The 16,287-nt window shown below is 36.3% G+C and overlaps 3 protein-coding genes across 3 annotated transcripts; all 3 read right to left on the bottom strand.

The window, feature by feature from the left end:
- Positions 1–2,538: 2,538 nt before the first annotated feature.
- On the bottom strand, positions 2,539–5,356 carry LOC108850410 (flocculation protein FLO11). The gene is made up of 6 exons (XM_057008001.1): positions 5,199–5,356; positions 5,016–5,096; positions 4,838–4,918; positions 4,661–4,741; positions 3,000–3,783; positions 2,539–2,896 (listed from the first exon to the last, which is right to left on the bottom strand). The coding sequence occupies exons 1-6, from the start codon at positions 5,354–5,356 to the stop codon at positions 2,678–2,680; spliced, it is 1,404 nt and encodes a 467-aa protein (XP_056863981.1). The 3' UTR covers positions 2,539–2,677.
- A 2,851-nt stretch (positions 5,357–8,207) lies between these two features.
- Positions 8,208–8,982, bottom strand: LOC130510669 (uncharacterized). Its single transcript, XM_057007210.1, has 2 exons — positions 8,578–8,982; positions 8,208–8,451 (listed from the first exon to the last, which is right to left on the bottom strand). Exons 1-2 carry the CDS (start codon positions 8,980–8,982, stop codon positions 8,293–8,295), a joined length of 564 nt encoding a protein of 187 aa, XP_056863190.1. The 3' UTR covers positions 8,208–8,292.
- Positions 8,983–9,665: 683 nt separating this feature from the next.
- Positions 9,666–10,949, bottom strand: LOC130511139 (uncharacterized). The gene is made up of 5 exons (XM_057008000.1): positions 10,575–10,949; positions 10,248–10,332; positions 10,034–10,099; positions 9,857–9,937; positions 9,666–9,762 (listed from the first exon to the last, which is right to left on the bottom strand). Exons 1-5 carry the CDS (start codon positions 10,759–10,761, stop codon positions 9,666–9,668), a joined length of 516 nt encoding a protein of 171 aa, XP_056863980.1. The 5' UTR covers positions 10,762–10,949.
- Between the last annotated feature and the right edge of the window lie 5,338 nt (positions 10,950–16,287).

The raw sequence follows: 16,287 nt of genomic DNA, 5'->3' as shown, positions 1-16,287 counted from the left end.
CAATTCCGTCAGTATGTTTATTCTGGTTTATTTTATTGGATTTCCTTCATTAGAAGGAATCCAACCTTATTTTCGTCGAGATACCAGATTATCCCCTGTATATTAAATGAAAAGTACTTTTAAAAACTTACCATAAAAGTTTATTGACAAGGTTTGTGATGTGTCAAGTGGAGAATGTTTCTCACAAAAACTATGACTTTAATGCAAACTACTACTTTCCTTTTAAAAAGAACTTGCCGTGTATAGTGTATTTCGAAGAACACGTCTACGTGAGAAAAACCAACATACCTCAAGTTCGAAGATTTTCTTTTTTTTGACGGCAAGTTCTTTTTAAGACTTAAGACACTTCTGAACATACGGTTAAGACTTAAGACTGATGAAACCTTTTGTGTGGAATTTAAAACGGAAGACAACATAACACACTGAGGTGGTAGAAAACAGAAAATCTATAATTAAGATGCAATGGCATAACTAAAAAGTTTCGATCTTGAGGTGTGTCTAAAGATTGTCACGAGAAGTGCACATTGTACAGTCAACAATTCGTGAAGAAGACAGAATGAGAGAGAAAAAGAAAGAGATTGAACATTTCCATTGTAGGAGGAAATCTGGAGTTTATGTCTGGTGAGAGAATCTGAAAGTGAATGAAGCAAGTTGAAGAAGAAAGAGAAGAGAAGAAGACAAAGAAAAGAAGGGGCACAACACAGGTGTTAGAGTGAAGCAGAAGAACATGTAGATAGTGTCCGATATTTCCTTTGATTTCTCACCATTTGTTTTCCTTTATTTTTTTAATTAACATTTTTCTACGTTAAACTTCACAAATATATATATATATATATATGTCATAAAGGAATCTTATATTTTTTTGAAAAAAATATGAGAACTACAGCAGTAAAATTGTCTATAATCTATGTGATTTGATGCAAGCCATAGTGTCCAATGCAGCATTAATATTATGTATACCACGTGATTTATCAAACTTTTCTACACTAAAATCATTGCTCTCATGATACCACATTTGTTAACTATTTATCAGTTGTTAACGAAAATCTACTGAGGAATAATTTAGACAAAGACCCAACTCAAAACAATTGCATTATGTGGGAGAGAGGGTCTCCTTACATTGTATGCTTGTTACACCTACAGTGTGAATATTTTTAAAATGGGGGGTTTTTTTTAACCAACATTTTTGAAATGGGGTTATTTATGAAGTAACAAAGAAAAAATAGTTTTGTAGAGAGAGGGTACAGAAAGATAGAAAGAAAAAAATAAGAGAGAGAGAGAGAGAGAGAGAGAGAGAGAGAGAGAGAGAGAGAGAGAGAGAGAGAGAAATTGGTTAATTAGTTAATTTTGAGTTTTTTGTTTGGTTATTGAGTGTAAATTCTCTTTAAAAATTCATTATGTAGATGAGAGTGTTTTAAAAAAGTAAAAATCAACAAATAGTTTAAGCCGCAAACCCACATATGGCGTAAGAAAAAATATGTTTGTATTTTATTTTTTAGGGCATGATTGGTTTCTCTACTACCATCCGCATATACAGTTTTTGGGGTTAGTAGCGGTTGTTGGTGTTTTGAAACAATCATAAAAAACACTACTTTTCAAACCGTTCCAAATCTTTTAAAATCAAAAGTTGATTTCAACTGGCGTTTGCTGTTGCAGACAGTTGCAGAAGAGTAAATTTTCTTTTTAAGTGACAATAAAACTAAAAATATTTAATTAAAAATAAATTTAAATAATAGAAATTGTAAAATATATACATACTATATTTTAATTTATATTATAGAACTTTAAAACAAAAATATTCCTATAATTTTTAAATTTTAATAGTGTAATTTTATAAATATAGTTTTTATATTTATTATAATATTATGATTTTTAGTACTTTTATAATTAAAATGTAAATATTTTAAAATTATTATATATTAGCTGTTTCACTTGGTAATTAATCAATCATAAGAATTTTGTAAATACATCAATTTTTAACCAATGTACCAGTCGTACAAATCTCTAAAAATGCTTAAAATTGCAGCCACTCGCATTCACAAACTTCAACAACCTTTACGGTTACACTAATCTGGTCCTTAGTATCAAAGTCATGGCTTTCTTAAACTGATTATATCCTTAGCATTCAATAAACGATAATGTGGTAATGTGGTTTAACGTAAATATACACTATATTATACATAATCAAAATATATAATTTCAACATCTATGTAAATATCTTATTCCGCGCAGAGCGCGGATTACTACCTAGTAAAGGTTCTTATATAAGAATAAAGTTTTAGAAGAAGACAGAGATTTTTATATTTAAATAAGAGACTTATTCTTAAGATAATAATGTACTGATTGACACGATTCTGATGCTAGCTGTGTATGATTTGGTCACAACTTTTTTCTAATGTATATAGTCTAGCAGCTAAGATTCAAGTGTTCAACACGTCTTTTATGTTGATATAGTACACCAAATATATTAAGTTTCCGTGCATCATTTTGATTATTTCACAAACTAAGAAAACCCAATCATTCGTTGCCATGCAAACATTGTAAGTAAAAAATATCAAACCACAGAACAAACGTTATAAAAGGCATATTGTTCTTTGCCTACAATGTAGCTAATACACTAGAAAGAAAGTCATCAGTTGTTGGAGTTGGTTGATTTTTTTTTGAAAAGTTACACTAGCTACTTGTCTCTTGGCCGTTGCTGGGTTTGGTCAGATGGATCACTTGTATTGTTTTCTTGGTTAAGAGATGCATTGTAAGCTCTGAGTCTTTCATAGCCAATCCCTCTGTATTCCTCCCGTTCTTGTTGGCTAGGTCTGTAACCCGGTGACCTCCAGTGAGACGGGATGAAGTAAATTTCTTCACTTTGCACAGTCCACTCATTTGAGCTTCTACTACCCTGCTGTCATCAAAACAAGTGTTGGTTACCCTCCTCCTATATGACAAGTCATCGATAGAGATATACCAAACCGCAACTTCAAACCCTAAGAGAGATTTCAAACCTGGAGGTGAACCGGTGGCAAGTAATCTCCATACCCCAACCTCGAGTTTGAACCGTTAACGTGAGAAGAAGAAGGACCAATAGAGGAGGTTCCACCACTCGAGTTTGATGATGGCAAGTGAACTCTTGGGATACTTCCAGACCACGGTGCAGCGTTACCACTCGGCATGCCAACACTGTAAGCAGAGGCGTGCGATGAAGGACCAATAGAGGAGGCACCACTCGAGTTTGCAGCGGTACCACTCGTCACGTCACTAGAGGTAGCTGAGGGAGGCAGGCTATTGTTTCTGTACTGAGAAAACACTGAATCGAGAGAGTGATAAAGGGAAGTGTCGTTATTAGTACCACCACGTTGCTGTAATGCTTCTGAAGATGGCACGTTGTTCTGTTCTTGGCGCCACAGGTAATGAAGGTTCGTCATATCACCATCATGCGCCAAAGTGTAGCTGTTACTACCGCTACGTTGCTGAAATCCTGCTGATGAGAAAAAAGAGTTTAAGTCGGCCATGGAGATCGTTGGCCTAAGACCAGGTGGAGATGATGCAGTAGCAGTGCTTTGTTGTCTTGTAGTATCCATTGGCTGGTTGACAGGAAAAGCTGAGCTTTGAGGAGGGTTCGGGATAAGCAAAGCAGACTCTTGAAGTTGATCTCTTCTAGCAGCATCAGACTCAGTAGATGATCGGTTCGTAGCATCTGGGGTCTTAAAAAGATCAGCCCATGATGGGTCAGAAGCAGATATTATCCTATAAGCTTGTTGTCTCTTAGTTTTAACGTTTGTTGGAGCTCTGCGTAAGACACACACACAAAAAAAGTAGCGAGGAATGTTACTACAAGCGAGATAGAGCCAGTGGACACAAGTAGAGATGTCAAATGGGCCGGTTATAAATGGGCGGCCCATGTCCAAATTGATATGGTCTGAAATGGACATGCCCATTTTGACCCAGTAACTAAGTTTTGTCCACATGGACGAGCCCAATTATAACATGGACAATATTGGGTTTAACCAGTTGGACAATGGACGGCCCAAAATTCTAAAATATCTAGGTTTAGCAAATTGGGAAAAACACAATATCCTTTTTTCAACATTTTCCTTCCTGAAGCCTGAAAGTTTGATTTCTAAATGTTTATTTGTGATTTTTGTTATGGGAAAACACAATTTCCCGCTAAAATCGAAAAAACGTAATCGTTAAAATCGAAAAAACGTAATTTTCCGTTAAAACCGGAAAAACATAGTTGCCCGCCAAAACCGGAAAAATGTAATTTCCTACCAAGACAGAAAAATACAATTTTCCGCCAAAACCGAAAAAATACAATTTCTGCCAAAACCGAAATACCCAATTTCCCGTCAAAATCAAAACGCAATTTCCCGTCAATACCGAAAAACGTAATTTCCCGCCAAAACTAAAAAAACGTAATTTTCCGCAAAAATCGAAAAAACTGAAAATTATGTTGTTTACATTAAATGGGTGTATGGGTCCCATGGACAGCCCAACAAATCATGGTCTTATTTGGTTATGGTCTCATTTGGACATGGTTCTATTTGGGCTTCGACCAAAAATGTCCAACAAAAAAATGAAGCCCATGCGGACACGCCCAAACCCGCCCGGCCCGCCCAATTGACATCTCTAGACACAAGTACCACAACTTCAAACAGATTGGTACCTAGAAGATGGCACGGACAAGGAAGGAGCTGCTGCTTTGGAACTAATTGTCACACTTCTTGTTTCACCGTTTGTTATATCACTGCAAAGACAAAATCAGAATCAGGAATGTTGTAACAAGCAAGATACAGCCAATGTCCTCTGGCAAGAGGCACCACAACTCTAAGAAGATTGATACCTAGAAGATGGCAGGGACAGGGGAGGAACTGTTTCAGTGGAACTAATTGGCACACTCCTGCTTTCACTATTTGTAACATCACTGCAATGATAAGGATAGAGAAAGGAATGTAACGAGAGTGATACAGTCATTGTCCACTGGACAGAAGAACTACAACAATTTTAAACAGATTGATTACCTAGTAGATGGCACGGGCAAGGAGAGAAGTGCTACATTCGAACTAATTGGCACACTCTTGGTTTCACTGTTTGTAACATCACTGCAAAGGAAAGATTAGAACAAGGAATGTTAGTACAAGCGAGATAGAGTCATTGTTCACTGGACAGAAGAACTACAACAACTTCCAAAAGATTGATGATACCTAGAAGATGGCACAGAGAAGGAGGGGACTGCTTCAGTGGAACTAATTGGCACACTCCTGGTTTCACCATTTGTAACATCACTGCAAAGATAAGGAATGTTATAACAAGCGTGAAACAGCCATTGTTCACTGGCCAGAAGTAGAACAAGTTCAAACATACTGATACCTAGAAGATGGCACGGACAAGGATGTGACTGCTTCACTGGAACTAATTGGCACACTCGTGGTTTCGCCATTTGTTATAGCACTGCAGAGGTAATAAAGATCCGAGTACAGAGAAATGAAACTTTAAATGACAAACTTTAAGGCATTGGACAAGAAATTAGCAGAGAACATGAAAAGAACCTTTGATTTGGAACAAGGATACTAGAAGTAGTAGTAGATGAATCAGGCAACTGATTACTGGCTCCTTGCTCATTCTTCGCATCTGAACCAAACACAGCGAAGCAGTACATTACCAGAAACATACTTGATGGACAAGAAATCACAAATCAAAGATCACTCAGAAGCCAAAACTTTCTGATTAAGGATGTTGAACACAAAAAACAGAGCGCTGGATATTGCAGAGACTGTACAAGATCAATGCAGACGTAGCAATTCGTGCTAAAGAAACAACACAGAGGAAGACAACTGTTCTTTAGGGTTTTTCCAGAAATAGATAAAATAGCTGGTGAGTGGAGACTTAACCCAAGAAAGAAAATACATTTGCCATGTCGAAATCTCATTACTCTGTTTCCTTTCATCTTTCAATCAAAGAAGCAAGAAAGAAAGAAAGAAAGGAAGAAACTTAACCTTGCTGAGAAAGAAGACGATCAATGGCAAAGTTTTGGTTCATATTGCATTCTAGAAGCATCGCACGGATCTCTTCCTCGGAGTGTTCCCTTAGAATTACCTGCACCCTCTTAACTGCCTTCGCCATGGCTACCTCGGCGGCGTTTACCTCCTCCTCCTTCTCGCGCTTTTTCCTCGCTCTCGATTTTCCCATTTTCTTTCACAGTCCCCGGAACGAACGAACAAGAAGGATTCTCTCTCTCTCTCTCTGGCTTTTGAGTATCAAGAAACCTTCTTTCTATTTTCCCTCTCTGTTTCGCTCTTTCAATCTTGGGTGGTTCTTATAATGAATGATTTTGGGAAACGGGAAGAAAATTCAAATTAAATATTTTAAAATACATTATTTTCCAAATTTTATTGAACAAATTAATGAATTATCTAGGCCTGGGCATAAAATCCGGAACCCGAAATCCGAACCGAATCCGAACCGAAAAATCCGACCCGTTATCCGACCCGAAATGTAAAAATACCCGAACGGGTCTTGTAGGGTGGTATAAAAAATATCCGAACCCGAAGTGTTATTAACCGAACCCGAACGGGTAACCCGAAAAATCCGAAACTAATAGTTAATATAAATATTTTGAAATATATATATAAGTATTTTAGTTATTAAATTTAATATTCGTGGTAATATGATATATAATAATAAGTATTAACAATATTAAAAATATTTTAAGTACACAATTAGTTATAAATAAGTAATTTATAATATGTTCATTGGAATAACAAGTCTACTCTTTATAATATAATGTATACTGTTTACAAATAATGTTTGTTTTTATACTTGATTTAATATTTTATTGTTATTAACAATTTTATGTGTGATTGATTAATTTTTATTAATTTAGTTGTTTTTCTTTAAGTTTTTATTTTTTTATTTTGGTTATATCCGAACCGAACCGATATAACCCGAACCCGAATGATATATGGTTACTTTATGGGTTTTAGGATGCAATATAATTTTTAACCGAACCCGAAGTGTTATTATCCGAACCCGACCCGTACTAATGAAATTTTACTATGGGACCTAGGAACGTAAACCCGAAAACCCGAAAATCCGAAAAACCCGACCCGAACGCCAACGGGTACCCGAACGCCCAGGCCTAGAATTATCTATCGACATTCAACATCAATTTCATTCCATTTTTGGTAAATTTTGGAACTTAGTGCTTATAAATCTAATACATAAAAGTACGAGGATATATTTGCAAATACTTCTAAATACTGCAGGTGGTAAAACTGTAACGGCTAACGCTGCCAAATTTTTGACGTGTCAGAAGAAAAGAAACGTTTTGTCTGCAAATTAAGTTTGGGGTTGGGATTGTCAAAATGGTGAAACACAGCCGCCCAAAATGTGGGTGTGTTCAGTACAAAAGAAAACAATATGGGCATAAATTTATTTATAGCTAACATCAAGGACTAACTAATAGTAACTAAAGTCGTGTACATGTTGGGTCGGAGGGACTGATACGACTTACATTGGTACAGTGGACAAGAACAGCTGAAATTGTCATAGTTGTTCTCCAATTTACAGCATAAAAGCATGTTCAGTAAATCTCAAACAACAATCCTAAAGCGCTTGTAGTTGATGCTAACAAGAGAAAATGCTTTCGTGTCAAGGGATCAACTATAGACTATAGTTCAAGAACTTGGAAACGAGAAGAAAACGAAGCTTATGTTTCACGCAATCTTTAAATGTGATTAATTAATTTTTATCGAGTTCAAGAAAAACATGCATACACTTTTGAACCTAACAGACACAAGAATATCCAAATTTAGTGAACTCAAGAATATGAACACGGATGAAAGTTTGGAATAGGCATGGACATTTACCCGAATCCAAACTTGAAAAGACTAGTTCAGATCAGGTCCGACTCTATACATTTTATCTTATTCAGTATTTTTATTTTGACAGGAAAGTTTCGGTTTGGATCCGGATCCTTAGGTATTTTTGGGTATACTCTTGGTATTTGGGATTTCACATATATTTCTAAATTTTGGACTTAGGTTTCGGATTCAACAGGTATGTTATGTTCATATTATAGCATACCAAAGATATTAATTTGCCGTCTATATATATTTATATTTTGATTATTTCACTAACCAATCAATAGTTGCCATGCAAACATCGAAAGTAAAAGAAAAATGTCAAAACACAGGATAGAACGTTATTTTGAGTTTCTAAGGCTAAAAGCCCTACAACGAAGCTAAAACCCAAGAAAGAAAGTCATCAGTTCTGAGTTGGTTGATTTTGTACAAGTTACTACTCGTCTTTCGGCCGTTGTTGGGTTTGGTCCAGAGATGATGATGCTAAGTCAGTTCTGATTCTTTCAAAGTAAGCCTCCCGTTCCTGTTGACCACGAGGCGGGATGGATCTGTAACTATCTTCTCCTTGCGCACGCCACACAGATGGGCTTGTACCCTGAGAAATCAAAAACCACGAACCAAGAAAATGTAAACAAAAAAAAGCAAGCGTTGCCCATTACCAAACCGCAATAATCTCAACTGCTCAAACACCGTAACAGAGATTAAATGAGGCTTTTCAAACCTGGAGGTGAACTGGTGGCAAGTAATCTCCATACCCCAACCTCGAGTTTGAGCCGTTAACGTAAGAAGAAGGACCAATAGAGGATGTACCACTCGAGTTCGCAGCGTTACCACTGGACGTCTCAAAATCGTAAGCAGAGGCGTGAGAAGAAGGACCGATCGAACTTGATGGCAAGTGATTTCTTGAGTTTGCAGCGTTGCCAAAATCGTAAGCAGAAGCGGGAGAAGAAGGAACAGTAGAGGTAGATGACAGAGACAGGGTTCTGTTTCTGTACGGAGCAAAGACTGAATTCAGAGACTGACAAATGTCGTGCGGTAACCACCTGGAAGGAAAGCTCAGCATATCACCATGATGCGCCAAAGTGCTGCTGTTACTACCACCTCCGCGTTGCTGAAATGGTGCCATGTCGTACTGATTTGGCCACAAGTAAGGAGAGGTCATCACATTACCATACTGCCCTGAAGGAACCTGACCCCAGTTCATGGCTTGTTGATTATTAATAATATGTGGTTCAAAGCTAGTATAGGTTCCAAATGCCTGCACAAATTTTAAATAATCAAAACCAAAATATGAATGAGACAAGAGTCTTTATGAGGATGGGAATATGAGAAAAAAAAAGAGTTTTACATCGGTGGCCATTGAAGTCGGTGGCCTAGGACCAAGTAAAGATGAAGCGGTAGCAATGCTTTGTCTTGTATCCATTGGCTGGTTGAAAGGAAACAAGGGAGAATCATCAGCCTTGACTGGAGCTTTTTTAGTAACATTCTGTTTTGATGGTACATGTAAACCCCTCGAAACTTCTGCCACTGGCGTGACGTTTGTTAGAGCTCTGCGTAAGACACAAGGAATGGTTATAAGCGAGATAGAGAGCCATTGCTTACTGGACACAAGTACAACAATTTCAAAACAGATTGATACCTAGAAGATGGCACGGACAAGGAAGGATTCGAACTAATTGGCACACTCCTGGTTTCACCGTTTGTTATATCACTGCAAAGACAAGGTTAGAACAAGCAAGGAATAAATGTTGTAACAAGCGTGAAACAGCCATTAATTATTATCTGGCAATGGCAAGAAGTACCACAACTCTAAGAAGATAGATACCTAGAAGATGACACGGACAAGCGAGGAACTATTTCAGTGGAACTAATTGGCACACTCCTGCTTTCGCCATTTGTAACATCACTGCAATGATAAGGATTGAGCAAGGAATGTAACAAGAGAGATACAGTCACTGTTAACTGGACAAAACTACAACAACTTCAAACAGATTGGTTACCTAGTAGATGGCACGGGCAAGTAAGGAGCTGCTTCACTGGAACTAATTGGCACACTCCTGGTTTCATCATTTGTTATAGCACTGAAAAGTCAAGCATAGACAGAGGAATGTTGTAACAAGCGAGAAACAGCCATTATTCTTTGACAAGAGATACCACAATTCCAAGGAGATTGATACCTAGAAGATGACTCAGATGACAAAGGAACTGCTTCACCTGAGCTTACTGGAACATTTGGTAGACCACTGCAAAGACAATGAAGATCCGAGTACTGAATACAGAGAAAACTTAAAAGGCATTTGACAAGAAACTAGCAGAGAAGGACATGAAAAGAACCTTTGATTTGGAACGAGGACACTACAAGAAACTATGAGAGAAGGACATGAAAAGAACCTTTGGTTCGGAAGAAGGACACTAGAAGAAGTAGTAGTAGGTGAATCAGTCGATTGAGTACTCGCTCCTTGCTCATTACTCGCATCTAAATCAAAAACATCAAAGCAACATTACCAGAAACATACTTGATGGACACGCATCACAAATCAAAGATCACTCGGAAGAAAAACAGAGCGATATTCAGAGACAGTACAAGATCAAATGCAGAAGCAGCAATTCGTAAGAAGAAGAAGAAGACAACCGTTCTTTAGGAGTCTCCTTACTATACTTTCAATCAAACAAGTGCTAAAGCATAAAACCAAGAAAGAAAGAAAGAAAGAAATAAACCTTGCTGAGAAAGAAGACGATCAATGGCTACGTTGTGGTTCAAATTGCATTGTAGAAGCGTTTCACGGATCTCTTGTTCGGAGTGTTCCCTTAGTATTGCCTGCACCCTCTGCACCGCCTTCTCCATGGCTACCTCGGCGGCGTTGCCTTCGTCTTTCGCGCCCTTTTTATTCCGTTTTCTTCCCATTTCTTTTTTTAACTCGGAATCTTTAACAGAGAACTTGTCGAGCTTTTTCTTTCTCAGTCGTGATTCTAAACGAAGAAGAACGAACAAAAAGGATTCTCTCTTTCGCTCGCTTCCATTTGGCTTGAGTGTCAAGAAACCCTTTGGTTTTATAATGAATGGTTTTGGGAAACGGGATAAAGAAAATTCAAAATTATGAATATATAAAAAAAATACATTACTTTCCAAACTTCACTGAAGAAAGAGATTATCGACATTGACCTCTATTCCATTCCATAAATCCTTATAGTCAAGGGTGGGCAAAAAACCCAAACCGAACCAACCAAACCGAAATTAAACCGAACCGAACCAAACCGTGCTCTTTATGTAACCCAATTGGTTCATGTTTTACTCAACCCGAATGGTTTGGTTTGGTTTGGGTTTAAACCGAACCAAACCGAACCAAACCGATAATCCAATATATATATAGTAAAAATATATATGATATATATATATACATATATATATATATATATATTAACATATTGTAAATTTTAGTTAAAATTTTGTTTTTCATTTTTCATAACTTACATATCTTTAAAAAATATAAATACGATTCAAATAATACTATTATATATAAAATCATGTAGCATAAGTTTTTTATATTCTCGCTCTATCGTTTGTGACTTGATTATTTTTTAACAAAAGTATAAAGCTGATGTCTTCATATTTTATAACCAACCCGAACTACACCGAACCAAACTAGATCATAATAATGTAAACCGAACTAAATCTAAACCAAACCAAACTGAACCGAACCGAATTAAACCCAAACCAAATCCAAACCAAAGCTACTTTGGTTTTAGTTGGTTTGAGTTTTATAAACCCCAAATTACCCAAACCAAACCGAACCCAAACCGAACCCGAAACTAAACCGAAATGCCCACCCCTGCTTATAGTGATTAATTTTTTAGTGGTAAAGATTGTATTTTTTGGGTGTGGTTTTATTTGATCCTTTTGAACATACAAGGTGATATTTAGTTATTTCTATGGGTTTTCTTCTTTATTTTTGTCATCTATTTTCATTGAATTGTTTGCCGTACATGTACATAGATTCAATTTCAAAAATTTGTTGAAGATAAGTGGAATAAACCCATGGTTGGAGAATCATGAAGAATATATGTATAATCATGAGAGGTTTAATTCATTAAAGATAAGAAGTATGAACTAAATAAGATACATATTTAAGAAAATTATTGCACAATTTTTGATAGAAAACATATTTTTTTGCATCTGTTCACAAAATCCAATATGCATATTCTCCATCCCAAGCAACTATAATTACACACCTTGATATCTTAACTAAACTCAAATGCAGACAGCTGTTCTTCGAACTGCCATAAAAGCAAAAGTAAGTCAAAAGTAAGCTCAATATACAGAAGCAAACGCCAGGCTCTGAACACTTAGAACCAGAACCGGTACAACCTCTTCATGACAATGACAATGAAAGACTAAAGTGAAAATCCTAATCGACAATCTTTGTAAATGATGATGTAATGAAAGAGGAAGTAAAGTTTATACCTTTCTCTCTTCTGTGTCGATTCTTTGCTCATACTTTCACCTCTTTGCTTTTATCTCAACTTTCTCTCTATATCTCTTCCAATAGCTTTCCTCACTGTTTTCCTTGGTTGGGTTGAGTGTGCTTTGGCCTTCGTGTTTACCCTCTTTGGTTGGGGTACTTCCTCAAAGAATGGATTAATCAGTATTGCTTTTGTCTCACTGACTATGCTTTTTGTCTATTTTCTCTGTTCTAAATCTCTGCACACTCCCACAGCTATAAAGTGTACGCTTGTAGATGCCTGTTTATACCTCCTGACAAGCTCAGCGGTCTACTTCTTCTGAACTAAATAAGATACATATTTAAGCAAATTATTGCACAATTTTTGATGGAAAACATATTGTCTTTGCATCTGTTCCCAAATCCAATAGGCATGTTATAACTTAGGCCACTGATGGAAAATTCTGAAGACATGTTGAATCACTAACAAAATGGTATAGTGATCATAACATAAATATACATCGAATTTTGAAAATCGCTATCGGTTGTGACTAGTAAGATACCTTGGCGTGGGAATTCATGAGCGTAACTCATCATTGATTCCATAATTTTTCTTTCAGTATACTCATTTTTATATGGTTCGGTACTTCTTTAGATTTCTTCTTTGGACTCATCAAAGTTTATTTTTACGTGACAATACATGTGGATGTTTGAATATCTGAAATTATCTTGAACCTTGATCTCCGCAAGCACAAATGAAAATGTGACTCAGAAAGAAGTTGGGATTGTAAGTCTTCAAAGTGGTATTCACATAATGAATGAGCTGGTCATCGGTTATGTTTGAAGGCATATTCTCAGCATCCCAGAACATGTGGACACATACATGTATAGAACCTCCACAAATCAAAGAAAATGTGAAAATACAGATGCATATCTGAAAGAGAGAAAGAAAAACGGACTCACGAATGGTTTGAAACGATACAAATCGTGAAGAAATCTGCATAATTACAAAATGTTTAGTTTATTAAGGATAATGAGTAAGAACGTGAAAGGTGTGTATACAATAATACACATGAAAGTGAACAAATAAATTATTTAAGTAGAACTAAGAAAGATTTTAGAAATATTAAATTCACTCTCAAAGTGAGTCCCATCTCCAAAAATAATAAATAAAAATGAGAGAAATGATGTATTTTGGGAGTCATTTGTGAAATAACCAGAAATAATTCGAAATTGGTATTTTTAGAGAAATGGTAGAAAGATAGGAAAAGAAAAAAAAAGAAGAGAATTTTTTTTCCAAAAAACCAACGACATTAACCAAACTCAGCCAGTTTAAAGCCAAACCTTACGTAACTAGTTTCACCAACGAGTTTCACAATAGATAGATAGATGTTTTAAAAAACATCACAAGTACTAAGGAATAACAAACACGTACAACCACATACCACTTTGTTATGTTATACCGTTTCAACATTCCCCAATCTACTTCAATAGTGGGTGGGTAACTGAGGAAACAATACTATTGAAGTAATCAGTTGGCCGAAGCATCAACTTATCGTTTTCTCCAATCCATGGGAAACTTTAGAAACTGCCTCGCTATACATGCAATGCTTCGTCGAAGCTCCGACAATGACATAGGAGCCCACTCATCAGGAGAATCACCCTTGCGAGGAAGGGTTTCAACAAGCTGAGAACAACCATTTGAAAGCTTTTTGAAGAATTTTTCTACAGCATAAGTGTTCATGCTGAAGGGTTAACGCACATAACTTCTCTATGGACCGTAACAGTTCTAAATGCATTTGCACATCGCTGATTTTCTTAGGAAGAAGACAATCAAGTAACTGAAAATCACTGTATTGATGAATGATATAGCCAACTGAGATATGAGGCTAACTTTTCAAAACCTTCCAGAGCATCATTAAGGGCTGAGAAACGATTATGTTCTTCAATATCCATTTCATTGAGGAAAAGAACATGCATATCCTTCCATGTCTTGTGCTCCGTAAGCAGAGCATGAACGTGTGAAGAGTAAATGTAACAAACGTTACAACGCTCCATTCTGAAATTGCTCCAAAGAGAAAGAAAACTCATTGAAAGCCAAATGAATCAGTGATTTTCGCTTTGATTCTCGCGTCATCGTTGAAGTCGATTGCGCCAACAAGTTGGGCTCTCATGGCAGTTTATTTGTTAACAACATCATGAACATCTTCGGTTTCAAGAACATTTTCAAACATTGCATTGGTTCCATGAGAAGTTTCGGAGATTCCATAAACATAAACTTTGGTACCAGCTACATGAGTTTGTAGACAAGATGACCATTAGAGTTGGTAAAGTTGTTGACTGCCAAAGCACAAAGTACATTGGTGTAGAAGTCAATGATTGTGTCAATCTGTGTAGCTTCCACTAAAAGTTGTAGTTGAAACGATTCTTTCAAACTAAAAATCCATGGCTCTACACATCAGTCTCAGCCGGTGTAGAGAAACCATTGCTAGGCGAGAATTTTGTTTAGTTTCTTAATTTTGGTTTTTTGGATTATTATTTACAATTTTTGTTCAATTTATGATTTCTAATAAACTAAAATTAGAAGAAAGAAACACAATGAATTACCTAGTGACTAATATGAGATACAAAGTGAGTCTAGGATTTGTAGTGGAGATAGTATTAATTACTTAATATCAAATTGTATGATGTTTTCTTAAGTAAAAATCTTCCATCCCTTTTCTCTCAAAATAAAAAACCACAGTTTATTACTTTTCAAATTTTATTGAAGATATTATCGACATTCAACATCAATTTCATTCCAATTTAATCACAAGTTCTGATAGTAATTTTGTGGGTAAAAATGGTAAACTGTAAATTGTGAAACTTTTAAATCTAATACATGAAATACAAGGACATATTTGCAAATACGTCTAGATACTGCTGGCATACTTGTAAGGGCTTGTCTAGGGATGGCATTTGGTACCACCCGCCCCGCTTTGGCCCGCCCCGCTGCGGTCTCCATCTCTGGCGGATCTTTGCGGGTCAGCCCGCCGTGACCCGCGGTTCCCAAACCCTCGACCCAAACCCGCCCCGCTTACAACATAGGACATTGCGGTCCGGCCCGCGGGTCCTCAAAGAGTTGTATGTTTGGTACCACCCGGCCCGCCGTTGCCCGCCCCACCGTGAGGGAACTGGCAGTGGTCACCGACGGTGACTCACCGTATGGGCATGTCCTTGTCTCTTGCTACTTGTTGCAGAGCTCCGTCTTTGTCATCCCATATTTGCAAACGGATCTCTTTATTGGCTGAATAATTACCTAACCATTACGGCAATGGATCTTCATACAGAGCTACTTTATGAGGTTTTGCCACCAAGTTGCTTCACCAAATACTCCAAGTTTTGTGTTCCATGCATGGTTCTTAAGTTTAAACAATAACATAATACTAGATATTGACCCGTGCGACCGCACGGGTATTAATTTTCTGTTTTAGTTTTTATTTATTTATACTAAATGATTTATTTGTAATACTTGATCCTTTACATTGACTACGTTAGGGATGTGCATTTGGATACCCACTGATTCGGTTAAAATCTATTTGGGTTTGAGATTCCCGAGTTTAAAGATTTCAACAACATTCAAATATTTATAAATTTTGGTTTTGATTTGATTCGGGTATTTGCGGGTTCGGTTCGGATACGGATAACCCGTTTGAATTATTTTAAAATTTTCAAAATTTATATATACTTTAAATTTCTCAAAACATATAAATTTTTTTAAAAATTAAAAAAATAGGTTGAACTTCAATATTTGGATGGAGAATAAATATATATTTTAAATATTTTTGGTGTTTGATTATTGTTTATCTACTTTATGTTTACTTTTGACTATTTTTTATATTTTCAAATAGTTTAGACAACTTTAAGTTGACAACAAAAAACAACTTTAAAATATCATTAATTTTTGAAGAATAAAAAACAAAATACATTAATCTAACTAAAAAGACAAACAT

Source organism: Raphanus sativus, chromosome 4, assembly GCF_000801105.2.
Source record: "Raphanus sativus cultivar WK10039 chromosome 4, ASM80110v3, whole genome shotgun sequence".
Taxonomy (NCBI): Eukaryota; Viridiplantae; Streptophyta; class Magnoliopsida; order Brassicales; family Brassicaceae; genus Raphanus; species Raphanus sativus.
This window is presented reverse-complemented; position numbering and strand designations above follow the sequence as displayed.

Excerpts from the sequence above, each read along its gene's own strand:
- LOC108850410 (XM_057008001.1), bottom strand. The coding sequence starts at position 5,356 with ATGTTTGAACTTGTTCTACTTCTGGCCAGTGAACAATGGCTGTTTCAC. Across the intron at positions 5,097-5,198 it reads TTCTCTGTGCCATCTTCTAG|TGATGTTACAAACAGTGAAA; the intron begins GTATCATCAATC and ends TTTCCTTTGCAG. Across the intron at positions 2,897-2,999 it reads TGCCACCGGTTCACCTCCAG|GGTAGTAGAAGCTCAAATGA; the intron begins GTTTGAAATCTC and ends TGATGACAGCAG.
- LOC130510669 (XM_057007210.1), bottom strand. The coding sequence starts at position 8,982 with ATGGCACCATTTCAGCAACGCGGAGGTGGTAGTAACAGCAGCACTTTG. Across the intron at positions 8,452-8,577 it reads TGCCACCAGTTCACCTCCAG|GGTACAAGCCCATCTGTGTG; the intron begins GTTTGAAAAGCC and ends TTGATTTCTCAG.
- LOC130511139 (XM_057008000.1), bottom strand. The coding sequence starts at position 10,761 with ATGGGAAGAAAACGGAATAAAAAGGGCGCGAAAGACGAAGGCAACGCC. Across the intron at positions 10,333-10,574 it reads TCGTCTTCTTTCTCAGCAAG|ATGCGAGTAATGAGCAAGGA; the intron begins GTTTATTTCTTT and ends TTTTTGATTTAG. Across the intron at positions 9,763-9,856 it reads TTGCCCGTGCCATCTACTAG|TGATGTTACAAATGGCGAAA; the intron begins GTAACCAATCTG and ends TTATCATTGCAG.